The sequence below is a fragment of the Pieris napi genome, chromosome 6, assembly GCF_905475465.1.
Source record: "Pieris napi chromosome 6, ilPieNapi1.2, whole genome shotgun sequence".
Lineage (NCBI taxonomy): Eukaryota > Metazoa > Arthropoda > Insecta > Lepidoptera > Pieridae > Pieris > Pieris napi.
In genome coordinates this window covers 6,763,554-6,789,722 of record NC_062239.1, presented here as the reverse complement: position 1 = coordinate 6,789,722, position 26,169 = coordinate 6,763,554, and the positions used below count along the sequence as shown (strand labels likewise).

Here is a 26,169-nt window from a genome sequence, read left to right as displayed (position 1 = left end):
TACAAATAGAGATAATTTTATCCTGTTATTTTAGTTAAAGATTGTAAATAGTAACATTGGTTCAGGAAAAAGACGGAAGTATCAAGTATTTGATTAGGAACTTTTTTGTACTTTGTTCATTGTTGATACTTGATGTTTTTGTCTTTAAAATGATAATCTATCAAAGAAATTAAATTTAAAACATGTTTAATAGTAATTCAAGTTGATTGAGTGAATACAAGAAATTTTCAGAATTATATTATGTTAAGTTTGCCATAATTAACTGTTTGTAATGTTTGAAAACACTTTATCAATCTTACCAAAACCTGTTAGAATCCAATATGAAACTTTGATAGCACCCCTAAATAGGAACATTAAGAACAATGTTCAGGAAGGAGGTATCCAAACGAGGTGTGTAGATATTTGACCGTCCCTAGGAGTCTTAACTAATATCTTAAGAATTTTTATTTAAAGAAAGATAATTAATAATATACTTTTTTTAGGCCATCAGAAAGCCATGGATTGTGGTGCCAATTTTTACTGCCGTCGGTACTCTGCATGTACTTTATCTTGGAAGAGGTGACACTATTATACAAGATTAGTACTTTTCTCTCTTTGGGCTTGTTGTCTTACTGCTCTCTATTTATTCTTTTTCTATCTCTGTCAAGTCTTGTTGTTAGAGAGCCAGTGTATGGGGGATGCTTAGCTTCAAGTCTTATATCTACATTACTTCTATATAGTGTATTGAAACAGAGTAAGTATGATTAATAACATATTTGAAAGAATTTAAATTAAATCAATAACAAAATTATAATACTAGATACATTTAATTAGGTCTTTAAATTTTTTTACTTGAAATTTGCTAACCAAGAATTTGAAACAAGGAAATATATTTTTTACAAGAAATATAAACATTAATTTCTCCCAAAATAAGAGAGTTTCATTGGAAGAAATTTATATTTATTTCTTGTAAATATAATTTACTCAAATATTTTTTCAGATCTGTTGTTTTCCTTTATGGTTTCATCAGCAACTGTTCTATCATTTGTTTGGTTACTCCGTTATTCCTTGATCAAGCTGCCAAAAACATTTACAATTGGGGAAAGCATTATAGCAAACCAGAGTGTAACACTGTTCTCAGTTATATCTATTCTCTCTTTCAATTGGATGCTGAAGTCCTCAGAAAGAGATGAAGATATATTTTTTATTTATGCTATTGTCTTTGTAAGTTGTTATACATACCATAACATGAAATTGTTTATTTATTAGATCTTTCAAACCATTTTTTTCTATTTGAAGTTTGGCATATTTGATAGTGCTCATATAAAGATATTTATTGAAATATGGGCCAATTTGTAACAATTTAATGAACAAGATAAAGTTTCCAAAGATAGAAGCCTAAATATACAACTACAGATCTAGTCAGTTGTTCAAATGCCCTTAAACTTCTAAAAATTATGTTTGTTTTTTTAAAGATTTTCTAAATTTTTAGGTATACCCCAATTAATTTTCCAAAATATTGTTACAGACAGTTTTTATGGCAGTAGGATTAATGATTGTGGCCTTATATTCCTTAAATGACACTCTGCAGAATATGAGATCTTTGATACAAATCATAGCGACAGGAGCTACATTTGTGTTGATTACACTACACTTTATCATCGGTGTGGATTTTGTAAATAAAATTGTAAAATTTATATTTTTCACAGGATATAGAGTAAGTTGAGAACAAAGTTTTTTGAAAAAATATTCTTTTTCACATAAACGTTTCTGGACTATATAGTCCCTTGGAACCGCATTATATTGTTGGTTTGACTACTTCTAAAAAAAAACATCACAAGGTGTTCCCAGGTGGTTATCCATCCAAGTACTGACCTCACCCAAAGTTGTTTAACTTCGATGATCAGATGAGAACCGGTGGTTTGGATGTTGACAATGTATCCCTTAAATAAGTCAATTATATAGTGTAAAATTTTTAACACTGCTTTAATTTATACAAATAAATATAATATATAATTCACACCTAAATAGTTTTACTTTAGCTGCTTTAGTTATTTAAAATATAGTTTATTTTTTCAGAAAGAAATAGTAACCTTCTGGCTGATATTAGTTGGTCTATCAATAAGCGCTTTGTCAATGCGTACGAAATTGGCAATAAAAGCGACTACGGTGACAAGGAAGACTTTTCATGTACTAGCTTCTCTGGTATTCCTGTCTGGGATACTCTTTGATATTCAGTTGATGCTTTTAGCTGCTGGAATAGGACTTGGAGCTATTATTTTTGTTGAAGTAAGTTTTCTTGCCAGTGGATATCTTAATATATATAAATCTCGTGTCACAATGTTTGTCCTCAATGGACTCCTAAACTACCGAACCGATATCAATCAAATTTGCACACCGTGTGTATTTTGATCCAACTTAAAAGATAGGGTAGTTTAAATCTCAAATTATAGTCGCAATATTATTTTATTGCAAAATATTTGTTTATTATTTGATACAATTCTAACAGATAGCGCTGTGTTATAAGTATCAACGTTTCACATAAGCTGTCATCTACCTTAAGTTCTCCTACCGCTAACAGATGGCGCTGTGTTAAAAGTATCAACGTTTCACATAAGCTATCTACCTTTCACATACGTTCTCCTACCGTTTCCCTTGAATAGTTTGCTACTATGTAATATAACAAAAACCTTAGCCACAGCAACGCTTGGCCGAGTCTGCTAGTTATAATATAAAACTAATAGTCGCCGCGATTAGCCATAGTCATGAATGTCTGAACAGTTGGTCAATTATTTTGATAATACTTTTTTGCACACATAATCTGCAAATGCAACTTGTGATAGAGACTTTAGCATTGAATAGGAAATCGTACCGATACTATTGAAGTCTGTAATACCGTTGCGCAAAATTTATTGTATAAAGTATAATTTCTGTATTAATGAATATTATTTTGGGGTCCCTTTTCATTTCCCACAGAGAGAAGTTAGTGTGTTTATGGAAGCTAATTTTTTTTTTTTAATATTAAAAATTAATAAAGTTCTACATAGGTACAGATTTTACTTATTTTTCATATATTTACAGGCATTAAGAAAAAGTAAAATAAAACCAGTTACATCTGCATTACAGGCTGCTTTCCTTACATATAGTGATGAAAAGGTAATTTATATATGGTTTTAATCATTCATTAAAAGATTTAATTTCTAGTAACAGAAGTATTTGTTAAATCAAATTGATCTGCTTTTTGACAATCGTAATAGTCAACGTCCATACCACGTTGAATACACCGGTTCTCGTCCGATCATCGAAGTTAAGCAACGTCGGGCGAGGTCAGTACTTGGATGGGTGACCGCCTGGGAACACCTCGTGATGTTGGCTTTTTTTTATTTTTTAAACTGTTTTTCAGGATTGCGGCACTTTTGCCATGACACCTTTATATTTATACGTCGGTTTAGCGTGTCCCTTATTATTGGTGCCGTCGTACAGCGATGATCATAAACTCGAGCTTCTAAGTGGAGTGTTGTCGATTGGAATTGGAGACACAGCAGCCAGTTGGTTCGGTTCTCGGTTTGGTTTCAATAAGTGGTCAGGTACCTACCTATTACATTTTTGTCTATATTGTACTTTTTGTAACCATTTACATTATGTTTTTTTTTTAAATTAATATTTTTATTTTTATTCAACCTTTAGCATCACTACCGATTCGATAAGTTCTTCAAAAATCCATCAAAATATTATTTTTATGCTGCTACTTACGACTCCTGAACTGATTTTGATTTTTTTTTTATTTAAATGAAAACTTAAAAAGTAGTAGTTTGACAAGTATTTATTTGAGTAGAGCATGGGTGTCCCTAATGCTCTTCATACAAATATTTGAAAAACATAGATTATGAAATTTCAATTGTCTTGTCTGAATCTCTCTCTCTCATAAAGATGTACAATTACTTGTACATATATAATATGCAAAATTGTAAAGAGGCAACAAAACTTCATTTTTATTATGGTATATTTTTTTCAGATAGTAACAGAACAATGGAAGGGACTGCATTCAACATTTTATCCCAAATAGGAACTGTTTACACTCTTATTATATTTGGTAAGTGTTATATTGACCAACCTTAGAAGTTTTGTAAAATATAATAGTTTTAAAAGCTGAATTACAATTCTGCAGAATAAGCAATAACTTTTTATTAAGAGTCAAATTCTCTTTAGAGTATTGTAGTAGTAATATAGTCAGGTAGGTATTAGTACCTTTAAAAACATTAATTATTTGTATAATTGGTAAAGTTTGATAAGTACGACTTCGAAGTGTTGCTCAATTTATGGTTACTATTATTTGTGTTAAAAAAAAATTGTATTTTTCGTAAACGTTGATCATGCATCAGTGCGGCTCTCATAACTGAAACCCCTAATCTATGACAGATTTGATCCCCGGCCGTGCACCAATGGACATTCTATGTGCGCTTCTAACCCTAGCTCGTAATGTGAAGTAAAACATCGAGAGGAATTCAGATTCAAATCCAAAATTTGACATGTGTCAGACAGAAGGCTTATAACCTACAAAAATTCTGGGGATGTAGCGCCTCTAGACTATTAGATCAGTTAAGGAAGTTTCATTTATGTACTCGTGTTTTTTACAGAGTTGATCAATCCTAAGAATGCTCTAGCACGCACTACGTTTGTGGCCACCGTAACGAGCTTAGTGGAAGCCCAAACTGATCAAGTTGATAACCTGGTTCTGCCTTTAGTCAGTATTGCCGCCTTTCAAATAACACGATTCGTTTTATAACAGACAAAATGGAGTGTCTTTTTATCTGGAAATTATCAAGCAGGAAATAGTAGAAGCAAAATCCCTAGTAGAATTATAATTTTTTTTTCGGAATAAAATTCCTTTTAACATGTTTAATGATAATGGATAAACAATAAAGCAATTTCACTGAATGTGCCAAAATTTTTACTGAACCAAAGTATTTCTTGCCCCTGGAAATGAATAAACCAACTGAGCTGACAGTGTGTGCCATGATCATTATTTATATGTGGTGGGAAATCAGTTTTTTTCTTTTTGGGTTTTTTCTATCTATTCCTTATTTGGCGTTTTATATATGACAGGGTTATGGAGTATATTCAGTTATAGTTTTTAGCCTTTCCGCCGCTTCTGCCCTCACGTGCAATATCCCGCCTACACGCCAGGCGTGCTAACATGCGCTTTCCCCAGCCAACGCTGTTCCGCTTGCTTATGTTAATCGCAAGGACGTATTTACCTACGACCTTTTGCCTTCTGCATGCTGCACGCTGCGGCACATAGTATCAATGGACCATTCTGGTTCCTCTCCTTATCCCGCGTTCAAGTATTACGTAACGCAATTTTTGGAGATTATTGACCCCCCCTCCCCCATGTAACGGTACCGGTACGTTTTTCAGTACCCAAGTAGAGTAAAACGTTTCGTGACCACCTAGTGACTCTTCAGTTACTATCGTGTGGTGTAAGTCGAAAATAATATTAACAATAACTAAGTAAGTAATACTTGAACGTTCCCTTATAACATCAAATGTTGGTTGCTCCATCATTCAATAAGAGCAGGCCAAGGGGCTTCTCTTCTATCGTCTATTTTTGGGTTTCCCCACAACAGACTTGGTGTTCACATTACACCTTAGGTCTATTTTACTCTTGAGCTCATAAGTTGTTGTTTCCAGGGACTTTAAATAAGTTCTATGTCTACATATAGTTTAAGTTGTTATTGAGATTTTTTATATGATTATTTTGAGATGTTATAGCTTGTAAGATAGAAAGTTATTATACAGTTTGTAATTTTAATGTGACTGATTCATTACATTTTAAACATTCCTAATATACCAAAGTGATATGTATATTTTAGTAAATAAAAAATATTTTTTCCATTATGTTGTATTTAATAAAAAAACAATACATTAGATGGAATCATTCATTTACAACTATTTTATTTCAGATTTAATTTCATCCTTAATTTCTAATTTAATTATTTTTACCTTGTCCTCTAAAATACCATCTATTTTATTTTTTATAAGAATTCGTTTTTTCTTAACCCCTTTACATTTAGCTTTATATATTTTTTCTAGAGCAATTATATCTTTTCTACTTATAGTCCAGTCAATTATGGAATGTTCTGCTAATTTTATGAAATTGTCTTGTTCATTATAAGTGGGGATAGCAATATTCAAGATCTTCATAACACTCTCTAAAACTTCATCTACATAGTAATTAATCACTAAATCAGCTTTGTTATCCTGAAAAATATTACATATAAAGTATAAGAATGTATAGTAAGGAATAGTAAAATTCATTAAATATTGTTAAATTTTAAAATAAATATAGTCAAAAATTCTTGTTGTTACATAAAGCAATGTTTTTACCAGTTGTACTATATTTTCTATGGAAGGAACAACTTGGAAGTGTTAAGCTTATAGTCTAGTCGACAAGTTGAAAATGGTACAAAATAGAGATACTGCTCTTAAAATTATGTGCGATAGCTCATTGGATATGGAATGACGTCTAGAAAAATTTAAGTAAAAATTTTTTTATAAACAAAGTATAAATATTTTATTAACTTTTATGGCACGATCTTGTTAGATATGAATGTAAAAAAGGCTCTACGAAACGAATTTTTTTACGACCATTATTTAAACATTTTTTTTTCACTTACAATTAAGACAGTAGTTCGAGAAAATTTCGTTAGTTAACAATTGTTTAACTTGTTGAAAAATTTACTTTAAGTAAAATTTCCAACGCGAATAAATTAATTATAGTGTTCTGAACACACCATAATTTTTTCAAATATTAAAAATATATGCCTAAAATAAATTAATGTGCCGTAGTCGCTTTTGACGCCACGCGCGAATCCTAAAAATGTCACGCGCAGACCTATTTTCAGCGTTAAATTAAAATTATAAATAATGGAGATAGAGTTCCGAGAGCGAGTTTTTATTGGAAATTTCCCCTTCTTTCAGAATCTTTTTTTGAAATTTCTTAAATATTAATAGTTTGTTAAATATTGGCGAAAAACGAAATTTTTTTTTCATCTTTAATTGTTTATAACTTTTGCAATTTTTATGTGCTAATACACGCTTTTGGCACATTTTTCTAGACGTCATTCCGGATCCAATGAGCTATCGCACATAATTTTAAGAGCAGTATCTCTATTTTGTACCATTTTCAACTTGTCTACTAGACTATTAAAATGCAGTACACAATACTTACATGTTTTGTTGGCTGTAGGTTGCAAATAACTAGTTTTCCTCCATACTTCACAGTCTCTAATGGCAAATTACCACTGGGAACAATTTGTAGTGTTGTACCCAAACAAATGCTTAAATCTGCAATGCTGTGAAATAATTTAAATGTACTACTAATCTTTAAAAATAAACTTTTCTCTGTCTTGCTTGGTAATTTAAATTACCTTGAGTGCAACTCAGCAGCTAAGAGATCATTTTCAGGTAAACTGTGCTCCCAGTCTAACACAGCATCATACAAGCGTCCACGACAAGACCGGCCCCCTATATGTACTGCCCCACAAGGCACACCACTACATTTCTTGCCTACAGTTTCCACTGGGGTATTACGAACATACTGCCTGTAATTCAAAAAGAAGTTTTCATGAAAAAATAATGTATGAGTAAGTGAGTAGTCATATGAAGTTTTAGTGCTAATGTGTTATTCAGAAATTATTATAAACATATTTAAGCATTTTGCAATTAAATATTAACAAAAGTTATTATATATTTATTTGTTCATAAAATACAATAATAAATAATATGTTCTTATATTCACCTCTTACACAGATTACACTCATCCACAAACATATTTCCATGAAGTTCAGCCAAATATTTCCTGGATAACCCTGACTTTAAATGCAACCCATCTATGTTTTGACTAATAACATACTGTATTACATTACTTTCAACTAATTTCTTCAATATCATGTGGGTCTTAGTTGGTTTAGCATCAGAAAATGATACATTAATATTGGGTCTCTTTCCTTCTCTCTCAAGAGTCCAAACACCATTAGGGCCCCTAAAATATTTAAAATTGAAAATGCCATGACAGACCAAATGTTTAAAATTGAATAAAAACTAATCTACCTGAAATCAGGTATCCCTGCTGATGTACTGATCCCAGCTCCTGTGTGTATAACTATATGTTTACTATCCTTTATTAAATCAGCTAATATCTGACTTTTTTCTCTCAACTTTTCAGCAGAGTCAAATTTCTGGAATTTTACATTTACTAAATATTAAGATCGTTTATTATTTGCTATTAGATATCTTATACATAAAAAGGAGATTTTTTTATTACGTTGATAAATTGAATACATAACTAGTAACTATTAGTAAAATTGGAGACGAAAACTGGAGACATACCTCTGGAACGCCAAGTATTCCTTTGTCATCATATGGTGATAGTCCTTCAGCATAATTGCATGACATTTTAAAGAATTTTTTAAGTTATGCTAGCGAAAATTATGTTTTTGTATATTGATTATTGAAATCAATAATTGAATGTTGATTAAAATTCAAAACATTTTATCATAGAGCACTAGGTATATAGATATACCAGTATGTAGAGTAATATCTGTGGTAGAAATTGCAATCGAATGAGTGTTTTGCACTGCTGATATTTTTACTTTATCTTTACAAAATTTATGTGCTGGTATAATTTCCTAAATAATATGTATAGTTTTTTGGGCTGGCGATCTGAGTGAGTTGTTGCCCCACATATTTTTATGGTGCCACTGGCGGTATTGTTGTGTACCGGGTTGTGCAGCTCCCTCAAAAATGGTTGAGCTGCATGAGCTATTCGGGGCATGCTAGCCGTCTGCTGGCGCAGGCTTGCTCACTGCTCAGATCGATCTGGTTCTTTCTTCCAAAGACCAGTCCAGTAAATACTCTGCATTTGTTTACACCAACTTATTAATTTATCATTGTATTATCTGGACTATAAAAGAGACTAAGACCCCCGAGTTTGTTTCGACATTTCTTCTCAGGGCAGTCAGTTAGGAAATGTCGACTTCATCTAGTTTAGGAAGACATTGTAAAAGTGATTTATATAGTCCTACTTGCAAGAATAAACTATTTCATTTCATTTCATTTCATTTCAGTTCTAAACTGTTTTTTTAGCAAGAAATCGAGTGTATATATATATGTATATAAATATAGTTTAAATAAGCATTCATTTGATCTCTATCTTCTTAATTATAATCAAGAGATGAGTTAGTAAAGCCGAATACTTTCTTAAAGTCAAGTATTTAAAAGAATATAGCATCAGACTTTGATAAACGAATTTAGAACCACCAAGCAAAACACAAATGAATGTGAATTAGGTGTCTCGTTCACCCATGCAAATAAGTTACATAGCATTAAGATCTTTTTACAGTTACACGGTCTATATGCTTTAGTTCTTGTTCTTAGTTAAAAACTATAACTGTTCCATCTGTACTCTCTGGTATACAACTAAATAAAAGTCTGTGAATCTAACTGTCTATTCTGCTTTCTAGGGTATATCCCATATGCCCTAACAGTAGTGTATGTAGAAAGTCGAAATTAAATTTCTCGACACGAACTGTCATTTTCATACTAATTTATTATTTTTATCATGACAAAAAGACTTTTAATTGTATCTATGGTCATATACTAAATAATAAAAAAAGATTGGAGGAAAAAATTAATTCTATTAAAAGAAAAAAATATATAAGTAAAATTGAGTAAAAAAAGTGAGGCGCCGTGCCGTCTGTGTTTTGTTTGTTGTTTTGATTTATGGTTTAACCTTCAAATTTTAATTGCTATTTCTGTAGAGACTGAGCTACATTCTACAATAAGTTGTTGACTTTATAGTTTATACTTTATACGCCGGTGATCTTCAGTGGCGCCAGTCGCGTAATCGGTAATAATAATACGTAAAAATAGCATAATATGTTTATTGTAGTCACGCCAAATTCTAGTTTAGAAACCTAGAGAATATTTTTGTTTCGTTATAGATTTGAAAATGATTCGGAATCTTAGCAAGACGTTAAAGTTACAAAAAGCACATTTTGCGACTGCAGCAGCGCCGGCACCCCACACCACCCCGGATGTTTTATACACTGGAGTAAGTACTTTCTTTTGCATACTTCAAATATATACATAATAATATTTAATATTATTGTGCATGCTTTAAAACTTTTTCATTCTTTTATTTTATCATTAAGGCAGTAATTGCCTAACCTCTCAAATTAAATATTGCAAACATACTAGTATAAGTATTTAAGTCTCTTAATTATATTTCAAAAAACCCTATTACATACTAATTAATTTAAAATAGTAAGCTCTGGTTATTTAGTTAGCTTAATATTTTTATGAAAACATTATATATATATATTATATACAATACTTATTTACAGATATTTATCAATAATGAGTGGGTGAAATCTGCTGATGGCAAAACATTTCCAACTGTTAACCCTACCAACGAGAAAGTTATTGCAGACATTCAACAGGGTGGAAAAACAGACATTGATAAAGCAGTCCAAGCAGCAAAAGATGCCTTCAAGTAAGATCTAAATGATAATTTTGTAATTATTTTCTCATACTAATTAATAACATAGACCTTAAGATTTCATTCATAAAAAAAACAAGACACACACAACCTAACTTTTTTTTTGTATACAATGTACTGTCCAACTATTGTAGCAATACAAGTTTTGCTGAATATTATTATATTTAAAAAAAGGCTGGGCTCACCATGGAGGACAATGGATGCATCTCATCGGGGCTACCTTTTAAACAAATTGGCTGATCTTATTGAGAGAGATAGGACTTATATAGCAGTAAGTTTTTTGAAGAAATTTTGTAACTTTCCTACATACATAATATATATTTCCATTCTAAAATATTTTAGCTATATATCAACTGATAATACTAACTTACTATAAATAATACTGAAATATAATTTGTATGAAATTTTATTTAATTATTTTATATTAAATTTTTAATGATTTCTTTGAAAATTTTATGTTTAGTCTAAATCAACCTAAATCAATTTTTATAGCATGGTTAAATATTTGAAATATTAATTTTAAAATTTTAGTTATATTCATGGTGTTTTTAGAGAAAAGAGAATTAGCAATTCATTTTTTTTTAATTGTTAAATGAGGCACCAAACCTAAAGAGGGATCGAAACTAAAATCCCACATTTAAATGTTGCTAAATATTTTTGCAGCCTTTATTCTAGAATCATAAATAAAATGTACGTAACCCAATCATTGATATAAGAATAACAAAATTTCAACATGACAGGCGAAATATTGGCGCGCTAAAAATTATCTTAAGATAATTTTTATACCACGTCTATGAGTCTATGGTCAATAATATAAATAAACCTGAATTTTTGGGTTAAATGAAGCCAAAGAGGTTTAAAGGCGTATAAATACTGCTTCATTACATACTTGCACAAAGCAACAGAGCGAGAACTACCTTATGAGAGACTTCCTTAAACCTTGAAATTTCTATCCCCAAACCCCCCTCGTGAATCATTCTAGGTGTTGGTGGAATCCGCAATAAATTCCGTACAGTAGTTTTTGAGTTTATCGCGATCACGCAGCCAGCGGTGGTGTTGTTGCTGACTTGTTTGTAGGTATTATCAAGGTCTACAACATTTTTCAGTTTATTGGTAAAATAATTTTCAAAATCGATTCAGTAGCTCCTGAAATAACAACCTCACAAACTTTACCTCTATTTAAGTATAGATTATCCAAAGGCACCAACTGTTGACTGAGTTTGGTGGTAAAACCGAAATAACCATGGGTACAACGCTTATTACTTTAATTGCTAACTACACGCAGAAGTAGGTTCTTAGATCTCCATCAGTGAGAAACACGGCATATAAGAGGACTATTTTCTAGTTGTCAACTTTTATAAACGTTGCGATCTTGGAAGTCGGTAGTGTTACAACTCGAGAGTACAAGAGTTAATTAATTCAATATCAGTAAACAAATAAAAGCCATAATATAAAATAAGTCTACAAATGTAAAAGATTATTTGTTGAAAAATGAATTTATTACAAAATTCTCTTTAACTCCAACATGATTTGAGTTTTTTCTATTGTTGGTGTCGTTTTTTCTAAAAACGTAGGATAAACTTTTTGAAAAGATTTTTATCTTGTTACGCCAAACAAGTATAACTTCTAACGCGTGTACATAAGTACACACGTATTTTTTTCGATTTGGACGTATTTCTTACTGAATTAGTCAAGTGATAAACTTTTTCGGAAATAATTCATTCAAAAAGTATATTTTCTAGAGCTTGGAGACATTAGATAATGGTAAGCCATTCTTGGCCGCGTACTACGGAGATGTAGCGGGCACAATAAAAAACCTGCGCTACTACGCGGGTTGGGCCGACAAGAATCATGGCAAGGTGTTACCAACAGACGGCAAATACTTTGCGTACACACGTCACGAGCCTGTTGGTAAGTTAATTAAAATAAACTAGTTTCTGATATCCAAATAAATAATAAGGATTTTTAACGATTTGATTAGGAATTATTTGTTACTCATCTCCTATGCAATTATATTATAATATCTACATAATAAATAAACTCGCTTCCCGTCTGTAGACCTACATATTATACGCTTTGAACTAACACGTTTTCTTGCGAAATAAGACTCAGGCAGAAACTTGTTACTCGACTCTCGTTCGTGTATAGGTATACGAATGAAATGAAAATTTTATTTTAAAGTAAGATAAAGGACGTTTCTAATGAATTTTTGTAAAATGATAATAGTCTAAGTACTTAACTTAAAACAGCAAAATTTATATAATTATAAACTGATTACTCGTAACTGAAAGTTATTACATATTTTTATATATAAAGTTCGTAAAGCACAAGCTATATGACAAGTTACCGAAGTCAGTTGCTATGATTGAACTGCATACGCACGCAAATTAATTATTACTATGCAAGCTTATATTGTAGATATAAAAGTATTAATAAATACTTTAACCAATCCCTGTATACACTTTTCTTTGTTCTTGTTTCTTTTAAAGCATGTAAACGCGTGAATGTAAAACCGAACGCGACGCATTCGACTCCTACTGCCTAGTTATGTTTCAACTATAAAAAAGAGAGATCAGTAATTTTGTTAAAACGGTGTAATTAGACTAGTTTTAAAGAATATAGGGTTATTGTTGGAAACTTGGATTACTAGGTCAAACTACACATACATGAATGAATCATTTGGTTTGGTATGAAAAAACAATTTTTATTACCTAACCTTGAAACATTTATACATTATAATTCATGGACGAATCAACTGGTATTTTACAAGACGGGAATAATTAATAATATAATACTGTAAAACTGGCCATAATATGACCATGATGTGAAGCATTTGCTGTTTCCGTAAATTAAATATACATTTTTAAATAAGCTTATGATTATAAAAATAAATATTCTTTACGCGAATAGAATTTGTAAGAGAACAATACAAAAACACATTCAAATCAATTTTAATTGGTTAATTTTCAGTAAGAAACCGTTACAAACACGTTATCTCATTTATTTTACACGTTTTCGCAATGGAAAATTTTCCTACATTTAAATTTTTCGTTGTATTAGAATGTTTTCGTTTCGCCTTAATATAAAATAATTCCGCCGAGTTTCTTATCTGTGAAAACACCAGACCGTTTCAAATTAGTTTTTATTTACATTAAAATAATTAACATTTTTACTTAAAATATATTTAAACTTAAGAATGAATTATTAATTAGTTTTTAAGTCTGTAATGAGACGTATAGGTTATAATCCTTTATAGTCACGCGTCTTGTTAGTCTTTACCTCACATTGAGTGAGACTGATCTATTTACGGCCAAAATTAATAATGTGTCCTCAATCTATGATTATAACCAATCTTGGACTGAATCATATCTAAAGACCGATCTCCAATCTGCATGCTAATAAACATTTCTGCTATCCGATTGTTTATTTGACAAAAGATTGACAGCAATCTTTTGCGTGATCCTTGCCTCTCGACCGCGTTTCGTTCAATGCAATATGTTGTGTTCAAGCATACCAAAACTTTGCTGTTTTTGGAACGAAATAAAATAAGTAAGACTTAGGGTCTGTTTCACAATGTATGGATAAAGTAGCAAATAGCTATGCAACGTTTTGTTTGTTTTTTTGTTACGAACAAATAAAGTTACAAAATTCTATAGAAAAACATAGAACCTTAACCTTTTTGTTGGTCATTTAATATTACTTGTAATGAAACGGGCTGTCATTGTCATATGGTATTTTTGTTTGTTAGGTTATTGAGTATTTTAGTACCTACATATTATTACAAATATAAATTTTCTCTGAGTAGTTTGTGTATGTTGTTTTTGTGATTCGAGGTTGGTTCTTTAACTTAAAAAAATGTCTACGCAAAAACGTGAAAGAAGCGTCAATTTCAGCCGGGAAGAAGTTGACCTTCTAACTTCGCTTGTTGCTGACCATAAAAATATATTAGAAAATAAAAAGAGTGACTCAGTCACCTGGCAGGAGAAAGAGCGGTGCTGGAAGACGCTGGAGGCGCTGTTTAATAGCACAAGTGGGGTAAACTTTCGCAGTGCTAAAGCTTAAAGAGGGCTTCAAGAAAAAAGTCTGCCTTGATACATGCTGAAACATATCGTACAGGAGGTGGCCCTAGTGCTGCTACTCCTCTTACTCCCTATCGAGGAAAAAGTCAAAGACATGATATTGTTGTCTGTCGAAGGAAATGAAAGTCAATTGAAAGGAAGAGCTTCTAAATAAGAGATAGCAATGGGCATTTGAAGAGGAAGAAAGAGAGCATAAAAGAGAATTATGGGCCATAGAAAAAAATATATTGTTAAATAAATTAGAAAAATAAAAGATTTTGTGCCTGGAGCGAGGATGTATTGTATTAAAAATTTGTATTTTTATTTAAATAAAAGCATTGAATTTTTATTTAATTTATCTCAAAAATGTTGTAATTTATAAAATATTATAGTAATAAAGCAAAATAATCACTTATAAGATTACTTCGCACACTTGCATTTCCCACGTTGTCAATTGCGCTTTGATCAATATCATCAGCTTGTTCATCTACTTGTTGCAGTAGTTCAAAATGTTCATCTCGCATATCAATAGCAATATTGTGCAACACTGCACATGCCACTATCACGGCTTGTACACGAGATACTTGAAGCAAAACCTTTTTTGACAAACCGATTTTGGGGAACCGATTTTTTCCAAACACCATATTATGTCCTTTCCACCACATTTCTGCTTCGTATTTGAGATTCGTTATAAAGATGTTCTGCTGGAGTCTTGAGGTTTTGAAGTGGAGTTAGTAGGTAGTAATCTATAGTAACAAATATTTTTGGTTGTAGCTAATATTTAATTTTTTTTTACAAAAGTTGATGAAAAGATGAAACCTGCAAGAAGTCATATATAGACATCACTTTGTGTAAAAGTGTCTCCAAAGCTTCTTTTGTTAACCTAAATCTAAATGTGAATTCGGCGTCATTCAGGCTCTGGATATAATAAATTCTTGTCTTCTTATGTCTTCGCACAGAAGTACGTTGTCTTCTTCCAGCTTCAGAATTACTATCCCAATCGGATAATTGCATTTAAACTTCCAAATCACTATCACTAGAACTGGAAGATGACGAAGATGAATAAATTTTTCCAATGAATATTAAGGTAGGTCGCAATCCCAAACCCAAATCATACGAGTTTCACCGATAGCAATCCGAGATTGATTTGGCCAATCGAAGCACTGTCAAAATGGACAGATAGGTTGTTGGCATGAGTAAACATTCATTTTCATATGTATTTCAGAGGGCAATCTTCAATCTCTTATCCGCCCTCTGAACGATTGGTTGAATAATTAGATTGGTATCTCAGTCCATGTATTGAATATTGGCATGCTTTTCTTTAGAAATGGATTGAATTGTCAGTCTATGACAGCTAAAATTGGATTGAGATTGCATATTGGTTTTGGCCGTTAATTGCACACTGTCTAAATCTGGTTTAGGTTTGATGTTTTCTTGTTTTATTTATATGTAACTGGCCGTTTCCCGCCCGCTTCGCTGGACGAATTAAAATAGGAAATAAATAAAATTTTATGTTTCATTATTTTTTTTTTCATATTGTTATTATTCTTCTTTTTAACTTCCCGCTAAGAAAATTGAAAATTTTCGAAAATCGAGTTTTTAACAGATGTTGACGTTTTGAGGTTCTAGGTAGCCTCCCCGAATGTTTCCGCGGTCTTCAAGTCCGTATGTATAAATTTTCATAAAAGTAAAATAGCAATAAAAAAATTAAGGAATTTAAAAAATAAATAGCTATAAACCATCTAGGAAAAATTTCGCATCGAATGGCAGTAGTATCATGTCGATACGATCAGTGGTTTAGGCGTGAAGGAGCCTCAAACGAAGACCATTTTCATTATATATATATAGATATATATATATATATATATATAGATATTTATGTTCTTAGTTTAAATTTGTATTAATTAGTATTCAACTGCATTAGTATTAAATATTAAGAGTTGTCAAACCAAATCTATGTGATAATCTTGAATGATTTTACGAGAATTTTCGTTCGCAGGTGTTTGCGGTCAAATCATACCATGGAACTTCCCATTGTTGATGGCGGCGTGGAAGTTGGGTCCCGCCCTTACAACAGGCAACACATTGGTGCTTAAACCAGCTGAACAGACGCCACTCACAGCTTTATATTTAGCACAACTTGTTAAGGTATGCATTGTTTCTAAAGTAAAAAGAAGCTTTAATAACTTCGATGGTGCGTGTTTCACTGTTTAGGTATAGGTGAATATTTGTGTATATATGTACAAAAAATTTTAGGAATCTGCTACTGATTTTTTATTTGAGAGGAAACTAAATTTTGACTACGTTTGTTATCCAAATACATTTGTTACGTACTAAAATATTTTTTCATAGAAATGTATTTTAATAAATAGCTCTGTATAGACTATGCTTCGTAGCAATTACAATTGGTGTTTTAAATAAAATATAGTGTCATCATAAAACCATTTCTATGTCTGAGTTTCATTGACTGAAACTTATATGTTTCAAAATAAATAAATTATAAATAATTAAAGCACTTACACTTATTAGATACAATTTTTTAGCACAAACTAATAAAATCGACAAAGAAACCAAAACTATGACAATAAAACAACTTTATGTTTATAATAGCAATTTTATTTAAATTAAATCTTAAATAATTCTCCATAGTAGCTTCTCATTTATAACTAATATATAAAAATGAAACCCCTTTTCCGTTGTCACGACATAACATGAAAACGCCTTGACCGATTTGTCTGATTCTTTTTTTATAATAATATTCCTTGAAGTACGAGGATGGTTCTTACGGAGAGAAAAATTTAAAAAAATTGAGTGAAAAAGTCTAAAAACAACACTTTTCTATATTCCCATACAAAATATTCGTAATAATATTAAAAGGCAATTTGAACTAAATAATATATATATAATCTAAGAAATAATATATATATAATTTAATACCATATCATAAAGTTCAAGTGTTAGTGGTAGTGGTAGTGTTCCGGGAAGGTAAATTTTTATTTTTTGACATTTTTAATTTCTGTAATATCAACTTTCTTTTTTTTATCTTACTAGCTAGACCAGTGTCCCGAATAGCAGAATAAGTATTTTAAAAAAAAGAATCGACTGTAAGGCGGTACGACGTTCGCCAGGCCAGCTAGTAACTAATAAAACATACCACCCACAGCTCGTCGAGCGAGTTTGCTTATCTTGGCGAAGCCGTGCATAAATTATCTGTAAAGTGTGTGCAATTATTTAATAGATTACCTTAAAAATTTCGTAACAATATTGATAACAAGGGTGTTAAAATCACACATCATGACCCCAGATGACTAAATTACAAAATTAAAACTGATGTCCGATGACGGAGTGCAGTTCTCATGAAAATAAAATTGTCATTTTGTTAATAAGAATAAAGTTCTTTCAATATTATAAAGATCTCGACCATAAGAATCATGAGGATATTTACGGAGTGTTTGTCGCCCGGGCCTGGCGGGAGACGTCAAGCCCATCAGATCTAAGTTAAAGCAAATAAAGTCCCTTTTTAAGAAAGGGGAGATTTGACACTGTTGCTTCTCGGGCTCCTAAAAAAATTTATTAAGATAGTTCAGTATCAGATCTTAAATTGAAACTTGATCGCGTTCGTTTTATATCCTATATGTTTATTACAATAATATTTGTTCTACTCATAAATATAGCTATGTCGGTTATCAGTTACTAGTTAGTTGCACACAAATTTCTCTTACATAAAAAGGTTTTTTAGGAAGCCGGCTTTCCTGAGGGTGTAGTTAACGTTGTGCCAGGATTCGGCGACGCTGGCGCAGCCTTAGTTGACCATCCCGATGTCGATAAAATTGCTTTCACTGGTAAGTAATAAATATCCGCCTTGGGTTACAATGGCTAAAATATTTGTATATCACATTATAGGTGTTTCAAGCACATACAGTCTAGATATTATTTTGATTCGCGGGGTAATAAATATAGCATACACAACATCAAATGTTAAGTTTTCATGATTTTTTAACATTTACACATTTTCTACTGTATTTATCGATTTCTTTGTTTCCCCTAATTTCATGATTCCATACTTAATCATTTGTGAAGACACTTTTCTCTCTTCTGTCTTCTGTCAAATTATTTTCACGATGCAACAAAAAATATAAATTAAATTGAAAGATAAACTTATTATAGGGAGTTCGTTTCGAGCTGCCGAAAATGTAAAAAAAAATATGTCTAGCTAAAAAAAGCGATGTATATAGAAAAGTATGATAGATGCTCTATCTACTTTTACTATTCGCGGCATTTCAATCATTATTTCTAACAGGTTCCACAGAAGTCGGTAAACTAATCCAGAAAGGTGCTGCGGGCACAGTCAAGAGGATCACTTTGGAATTGGGAGGAAAATCACCAAATATTATATTAAACGATGCCGACTTAAACCACGCCGTGGAACAGTCTCACATGGCGCTGTTCTACAATATGGGACAATGTTGCTGTGCGGGTAAGTTGCCATTCCAAAAACATATTACCCTACCAAATTGTGGAGTCCTTCCTCTGTCTAGTCACTGACTGGCCCGATGGCCCCATCGAGAAGTAGTATATTATATTGTTAGCGGTTAGAACAACTTTGTTATCATTATTCAGGGTATGTCGTCATCGCAGTCATTTGTAGTCATAAGTTGTAGGAATCCCTTCATGGGGACCCGTGACACACTTAGCGATTTAGGTGTCCCTATAAAGTCAACATGAATCGAATAATACTAACGACTATACTAAACATATATAGCCCTGTTTAAATATTGTATACTAACTAAAAAAGCAATAATATACGACATAATTTAAACCTACAAAAAGTGAAGACGTGTTAATGAAAGCGGAAAGTTATGCTATAATGTTAATTATGGATTTGTTGATTGGTATTACTCAGTCAACAGAAGTATAAATTAACAGATAATGTAAAATAACATTTTCTGTAATATGTGAACAGGTTTTTTGCCGGTTTCTTTTTAATATTTCCAAAATGTTAAAAATGATATAGAGAGCATTTGACAATTCTCTTCTAAATAAATATTCACGTCGTAGTAATGAACTTGTATTTTTTTCGGTAGCAAGTGTGCTAAATCGTGTATGTATGTTCAAATAATTTGGAAATGAAGTCAAGATGATAAATTTTTCAACATGAGAACAGTCCTAGCTTCATGAAAATGGTTCAGTAGCTAGAAATACCCTTCAATATACGTAGCAAGGTAAATAATGTTGACTGTTATTTGATATTTGCTTTCCTTGCTATGTAATCTTATCGAAGTCTAGCAAATGTCTGATAAGAATGGTTCAACCTTATTACATAACTAAAATACGTATTACGATTGCCGATAAACTGTTTTTCAATTTCCTTCGTATTTTTATCGGCATTTGGATACAACTTTTGGATATCCTTTATGTTTAACAAACGTGGATTATATATTATCCTACTATTCTTTGTTGTTTGTCAAGGACATTACAATAAAATTTTACTTCTAGAAACGCAATAATAACAAAACGAATTGTAACGTAAACCCTTATCAATGCAAGTTTCATTACTATTACTAATTAAGAAAGCATTCAGTTATTGGAAATTAGCTCTGCGAAAGTAGGAAAAGAAAGGTGGAAGAGGTCCAATAATAATAAAACAATTGTATCATTATTATTTTATTTTTCATTAATAAAATGTCCTAATTGGAGTAGTTTTGGCCTAATGGCTTCACCGTGCGACTCTCATCCCTGAGGTGAGTTGGAGGAGAGAGAGAGACCAATGGAGTTTCTTTCTATGTGCGCATTTAATATTTGCCTGAATGATGAAGGAAAACATCGTGAGGACTTGCGTCGATGGCGACAAAAAAGTAGACGGCGTGTGTCAGGCACAGGAGGCTGATCACCTACTTCCCTATTAGATTGATAAATGATCATGAAACTGACACACAAATCTGATGGCCAGATTTAAAAAGGTTGTAACGCCACCGATTTTTTTTTACTGTCCCAATATAACGCCCTATAAACGTGTGTTTTTGAATGTTAATACCGGTAATTATAAGTAGAAGTTTTTCTATTCTATTCGTTCCAGGTTCACGTACGTTTGTCCAAGACAAAATCTATGACAAATTCGTTGAAATGTCAGCGGAGCGTGCTAAAAGACGCATTGTAGGCAATCCTTTCGATCCTAAGACTGAACAAGGACCACAGGTATGTTATTTAAGTATTAGACTGATATCTAACTGAATTACGTGCTCTGTGCATTTTATTATTTATTTTATGAGTGTAACTATAAAAATGTATTTTTAGCACTTTCAAACTAGATTACAATTATAAGAAGTGCGTTTATTATTTTTTATTTTTTTCGTCTATTATGTGTTATTGGCATTTACTTATCTATACTATATATATAAAAATGAAACCCGTTTTCCGTTGTCACGATATAACATGGAAACGGCTTGACCGAATTGTCTGATTCTTTTTTTATAATATTCCTTGAAGTACGAGGATGGTTCTTACGGAGAGAAAAATTGAGTGAAAAAGTCTAAAAACAACACTTTTCTATATTCCCATACAAAATATTCGTAATAATATTTAAAGGCAATTTGAACTTTAATACCTAATCATAAAGTTCAAGTGTTAGTGGAGGGGTTCCGGGAAGGTAAATTTTTATTTTTTGACATAATGCTGATTTGAAATCAACTTTCTTTTTTTTTATCTTAGATACTAGCTAGACCGGTGTCCCGAATAGCAGAATAAGTATTTAAAAAAAATAAAGAATCTACTGTTAGGCGGTACGATGTTTGCCAGGCCAGCTAGTTACTTATACAATGGAATATCGATAACTCGAATATCAAGGGAAATGCAAAAAAAAACGACTTAACGGGTTTCGACTTAACAAGATACATATGATTTAACTGTTTAAATTTCGACTAACAGAGGTGCGATTTCTATTTGTATTTTATTGCTATTATTTCGGGGAATTCCAAGTAAGCATCATTATATTTTACTAACTACGACTTGCGGAGTCTCCATTTTGAAATTCGAGTTATAGACTATAAATCTGTATTATCAATAGTTCGTAGTGAAATGACATTTTGTTCGACATACCGCGTATTTAAGGGTTCAGCGGAAGGGAATGGCAATTTTTTTCGACTTAAGAAATTCAAGTTATGGAGATTTCATTGTATTATATATATATCTTGCTTCTTTATATTCAAAGTGGCTAGAGGGATAAGGACATAACAGCAATTCGAGGCTAACTTCACACGAATTTCAGATTGACTTGGAACAACACGAAAAAATCCTTAGTCTGATAGAAAGCGGGAAAAAGCAAGGCGCGAATTTAGTAACGGGTGGCAAACGTCAAGGTGATGCGGGATTCTTCGTCGAACCCACTGTCTTCGCGGACGTCAAGGATGACATGGATATCGCTAAGATTGAGGTAAAAATTATTTCGTTCAACCGTGGTCGTTTGAACTTCGGCTTTATAAAAATTATTAATTAGTAAATTATTTTTTACTTTGAATTAAAATTACTCTTACGATAAATAGCACCTGCTCGTAGGAAATATTGTTGTCCTTTTGGCCTAGGCCATTAAGTTATCCCACATTTATTCACCTGTTTAATATTTGTTATAGATTTTCGGTCCAGTGCAACAGATTATAAAATTCTCAGATTTAGACGAAGTAATCGCTCGCGCCAACAACTCAGAGTATGGGCTCGCCGCCGGCGTCTTCACCAAGGACTTGGATAAGGCCAATTATCTCATTCAGGTAATTTTAATAGTAAATAAGGTTCCAAAAATCACTGTTATATTTCCCGTTTAACAGTTTTTTTTAAATAAAAAATGTTAATAAATAAAAAACAATCTTGTTGTCACACCACAGTACACATTCAATGACTTAGGTCCTATTCTAATTAGTTTCTTACGTCACAATCTCCTCTTAAGCTACGTAAAATATGTCAAACTAAAAACAGAAAAAATGGATTGACAGCTCTTGAAACTAAATGTAGGTTTGATTAACATTCTACATAGAATGTTTTCCTGTGGCCTTAAAGCTAAAGACATAAAATACATATGAAACTAAAAATAAATAAATACAGATTTTCTCAATTTAAACAAAATAATTTAGCAATTTGTCGCTTTTCCTCATAGCTTAAACACAATTTGATGAATTGAGACAAAAAGTACTTAATGTTAATTTTAATGAGACTGATTTAGTTTTGAATAAGGAGGTTTATTAATAAGTTGTACATAGAATGGATTATTAAAGTAATGAGAAAGTTGCAGCTAGGTGAGGACACGGTCGAATTTCTAAAGACAAGCACGAATTATAAAAAATCCTATACTTGACGCTGGCTAATGCACAAATCGTGCCAGAGCCATTTAAAAAAAGTAATAAGAACAAATAATAATTAGCTTTGTCAAATTATCAAAGTCACGATAAAATACCTTTAACTTTTTCGCTTCGATTGACTTATTATAAAGTATGTCTTCGCCTGTATAATCCTGAAATTGTCCAAGAGTTTAATTTTGTCAGAGACTAAAGTATTATACATGTATTTGTGTAATTCAACTAAAACCGCAGAATGATAATTAACAGGTGAAAAACTTTTCTTAACGGGTTTACTAGCATGAACTGGAGCAAAGTCAAAGTCAAATCATTTATTTCAATTAGACCACATAAAATGGCACTTTTGAACGTCAAAAAAAAATATAAAGAAGATTCTAGTTGCCCCTTCCAAAAGGTAGTTTCGTGTGGAGAAGAATGGGCAAGAAACTCCACACTTACTCTTTTAAAATAGGTTTACAATATTTTGTTACATTTGTTAAATAATTATATGTGAGCGACGCCATCTTGTCAACAGAAGCGTTTTGGCGGGTTCTTAAAATTATGATTTAAAGCAGCATTTAAAATTGTAACTTAATGGATAATTCTTATTTAAATCTCAAATAGCATCAATTTGTTCTTCTATAAAAACTTTTCCCGCATATTTGGCTTTTTACAATAATCCAAACATCTCTATTGCAGGGTCTCCGTGCTGGTACAGTTTGGGTGAACGATTATAATGTTTTCGGACAACAAGTGCCATTTGGTGGGTTCAAGCAATCAGGTCTTGGAAGGGAAAACGGCCCGTATGGTATTAACAATTATACAGAAGTTAAGTCTGTAGTTGTTAGATTGACGGAGAAAAACTCGTAATTATTTGCACAAAAAACAAGATTTTTTGTGAAAAATGTTTAGTTTTATTCAATTCTGACAACAAATGATTAATTTGTTTTTATTTTGTCGCACAAAATATTTGTAACCATATTTTTTATATCTAGTCTAACAATTGTGTTTATTTTTCGATATTGTAGCTTTGTGTTAGACGATAAAATTACTTTAATAATTTCCAAGCAGGAATTTCATTTTAAGAGGGGGTCGAATCCAAAATGGCGCCAATTTAGAACGGTGCGTTTAATTAAATTGGTGAATTTTGATTATACTCTTAGGAAAATGTGCATTTTGTGTTTGTAACAGTGGCTTCATGAATATTCTATTAGATATGTATAGAAATAAAATACTTTTTTGTATGCCAATATAATGTTTATTACATTGCTTAAATGTATTACATTTATTTACTAGTCTTCCATTATCAGTGCTTAGGTTGTTAAGCATTTAATTTTTAAGTTACATTGAAATATATTTTTATATCGAAAACTAGTATATTTATTTAAAAATATACACCCTTTAAATCGTATGTCCATCCAAAATATTTCCATGGCATAATGTTATTTTTAATCAAAATAAAAGTCCATAATTATGTTTTTCCATGGTTCCAGATTGTTTGTTTATACTAAGTTAAGCAAATTTTAAGATACGCATGCTACTTCTGGAGATTTATATTTATGGATAGACAGAAAAACTTTTATATATTTAGTAATGTAAATAAAATATAAATGTAATTAGTAATTCACATTTCTCTCGCCTACAATTATTTTGCGTAAAGTTTTTAACTGATGACACGATCTTAATCGAAGAGAGCCACGATGGTCTGACAGACTTTAGTCCATTCAGTTGCCGACGTGAGTTCTGAATTTGGTATTACCAACGCGAAAAAGTTAAAATATATGACGATAATCCGAACACCGGAACTTTTCTCGCAACTTATACTGCTCATCAATCAGACCTTGGAACTTGTCTCAAAAATACGATATCTAGGTACGGTCATTGATGAAAAGGGTGACCATAGCATCGAAATCCGCTGCAGAATTGAACAAGCGCGGAACACCTTTTCAAAACTAAAAATTAAGTATTTTCTGACAAGCGCCTAAATTCCAGCTTAGAACGCGCATTGCGCGATGTTGCTTCTTCTCTGTACTGTTCTACGGCGTAAAATCTCGGACGCTGACAGAGACTATGTCCAAAAATCTGGAAGCGTTTGAGACCTGGGTTTATCGACGTATGCTTAAAATACCTTAGACAGATCGCATACGAAATACAACCGTGCTGGACAGAATGCAGAAGAACAAAGAAGTGCTTATGACGGTTAAGAAAAGGATACTTGAGTATTTCGGACACGTTTTACGTAACACCAAAAAATACGAGCTCCTTCAACTAATCATACAAGGCAACGCGGCAGGTAGAAAGAGACCAGGCCGCATACGCACGTCTTGGTTGAAAAACCTAAGACGATGGTTTGGCCAAAGCACCACGCATTGTTTAAAAGCACGGCATCAAAAATTAACTAGCTATGATGGCCAACCTTCTCAAGGAGATGGCACTATAAGAAGAAAGTATTTAAACGTATAGATACGCGGTTTCTATTGATGTATTTAGAGGAAGAAGAAATATCGTCCTATCTATGTTACTGTCACCGTAAAATTGTAAAAACCGTTAGATTGTAATCTATCTCGCGAGATTGTAAACTGTCGAAAGATTGTCAACTCAACATACTGCTTGCAATTTAACGTATTATTATTCGGTAGTTATATGAAATTGTTGGGAAGTAAAATTAATCTGTAATTGACCAAAGAAGTTTGAATGATAACTAAGTTAGTGTAGTACAATCTACCGAATACCGATAACCGATAACCGATAGATTACAATCTAACGGTTTTTACAATTTTACGTTAACATTACCATACAATAGGATTTTGACTTCGTTAATTACGTTGACTGAATGTAACAACTTTAACAAAGTGGATGCCGCATGAAAAGGATGTACACGACCACCATTAAGGGAAGTGGAATAACTAACGTAAGTTTCAACAGCAAATACGGTAGAAATTAATTAACGCCTAGAAAAGATTCTGGCGCACATATGCTCTTACATGTCGTGTAACTCACTGATGGAGATGTACCTACCTACTTATACGTGTATATCCTATCGATCCAATTTAAGTATTAAACTATGGTTATTTTTTTTTAAAGAAGAATAATATCTCTATTTTTGATTTTATTATACCAGACTCATACAAATGTTGGTACCCGTGGAGTATAATAAACTGTAATACTGTTTATAAAACGAAAATATATGATATTTTAATTAATCTACTTGTATGCATTAAAAAGTGGATGTCGATAAGAATGTTTTAAT

The 26,169-nt window shown here is 31.9% G+C and overlaps 3 protein-coding genes and 1 non-coding gene across 7 annotated transcripts; 3 read left to right on the top strand and 1 right to left on the bottom strand.

The window, feature by feature from the left end:
* The first annotated feature begins 64 nt into the window (after positions 1 to 64).
* Positions 65 to 4,917, top strand: LOC125050698 (dolichol kinase). Of its 3 annotated transcripts, none has more exons than XM_047650701.1 (9): positions 66 to 390; positions 483 to 733; positions 980 to 1,203; positions 1,508 to 1,696; positions 2,059 to 2,268; positions 3,061 to 3,135; positions 3,383 to 3,566; positions 3,995 to 4,072; positions 4,617 to 4,917. In XM_047650701.1, exons 1-9 carry the CDS (start codon positions 272 to 274, stop codon positions 4,763 to 4,765), a joined length of 1,479 nt encoding a protein of 492 aa, XP_047506657.1. In that variant the 5' UTR covers positions 66 to 271; the 3' UTR covers positions 4,766 to 4,917. The 3 variants fall into 3 exon arrangements, with proteins under 3 accessions (XP_047506661.1, XP_047506657.1, XP_047506660.1); XM_047650704.1 differs by having other exon boundaries at positions 349 to 390; positions 483 to 558; XM_047650705.1 differs by lacking the exon at positions 980 to 1,203 and having other exon boundaries at positions 65 to 390; positions 483 to 558.
* On the top strand, positions 3,236 to 3,354 carry LOC125050747. Its single transcript, XR_007117200.1, has one exon. It is a non-coding gene; the product is annotated as a 5S ribosomal RNA (ribosomal RNA).
* A 1,006-nt stretch (positions 4,918 to 5,923) lies between the features above and the next one.
* Positions 5,924 to 8,561, bottom strand: LOC125050623 (NAD-dependent protein deacetylase Sirt6). Of its 2 annotated transcripts, none has more exons than XM_047650580.1 (6): positions 8,371 to 8,560; positions 8,092 to 8,219; positions 7,781 to 8,023; positions 7,410 to 7,583; positions 7,211 to 7,334; positions 5,924 to 6,240 (listed from the first exon to the last, which is right to left on the bottom strand). In XM_047650580.1, exons 1-6 carry the CDS (start codon positions 8,434 to 8,436, stop codon positions 5,929 to 5,931), a joined length of 1,047 nt encoding a protein of 348 aa, XP_047506536.1. In that variant the 5' UTR covers positions 8,437 to 8,560; the 3' UTR covers positions 5,924 to 5,928. The 2 variants fall into 2 exon arrangements, with proteins under 2 accessions (XP_047506536.1, XP_047506537.1); XM_047650581.1 differs by lacking the exon at positions 5,924 to 6,240 and adding an exon at positions 6,296 to 6,417 and having other exon boundaries at positions 7,189 to 7,334; positions 8,371 to 8,561.
* Positions 8,562 to 9,762: 1,201 nt separating this feature from the next.
* Positions 9,763 to 24,290, top strand: LOC125050090 (aldehyde dehydrogenase, mitochondrial-like). The gene is made up of 12 exons (XM_047649680.1): positions 9,763 to 9,889; positions 9,984 to 10,093; positions 10,386 to 10,534; positions 10,715 to 10,811; positions 12,283 to 12,451; positions 16,598 to 16,746; positions 18,338 to 18,440; positions 18,899 to 19,075; positions 20,675 to 20,793; positions 21,863 to 22,027; positions 22,224 to 22,358; positions 23,619 to 24,290. Exons 2-12 carry the CDS (start codon positions 9,992 to 9,994, stop codon positions 23,787 to 23,789), a joined length of 1,536 nt encoding a protein of 511 aa, XP_047505636.1. The 5' UTR covers positions 9,763 to 9,889; positions 9,984 to 9,991; the 3' UTR covers positions 23,790 to 24,290.
* The last annotated feature ends 1,879 nt before the right edge of the window (positions 24,291 to 26,169 follow it).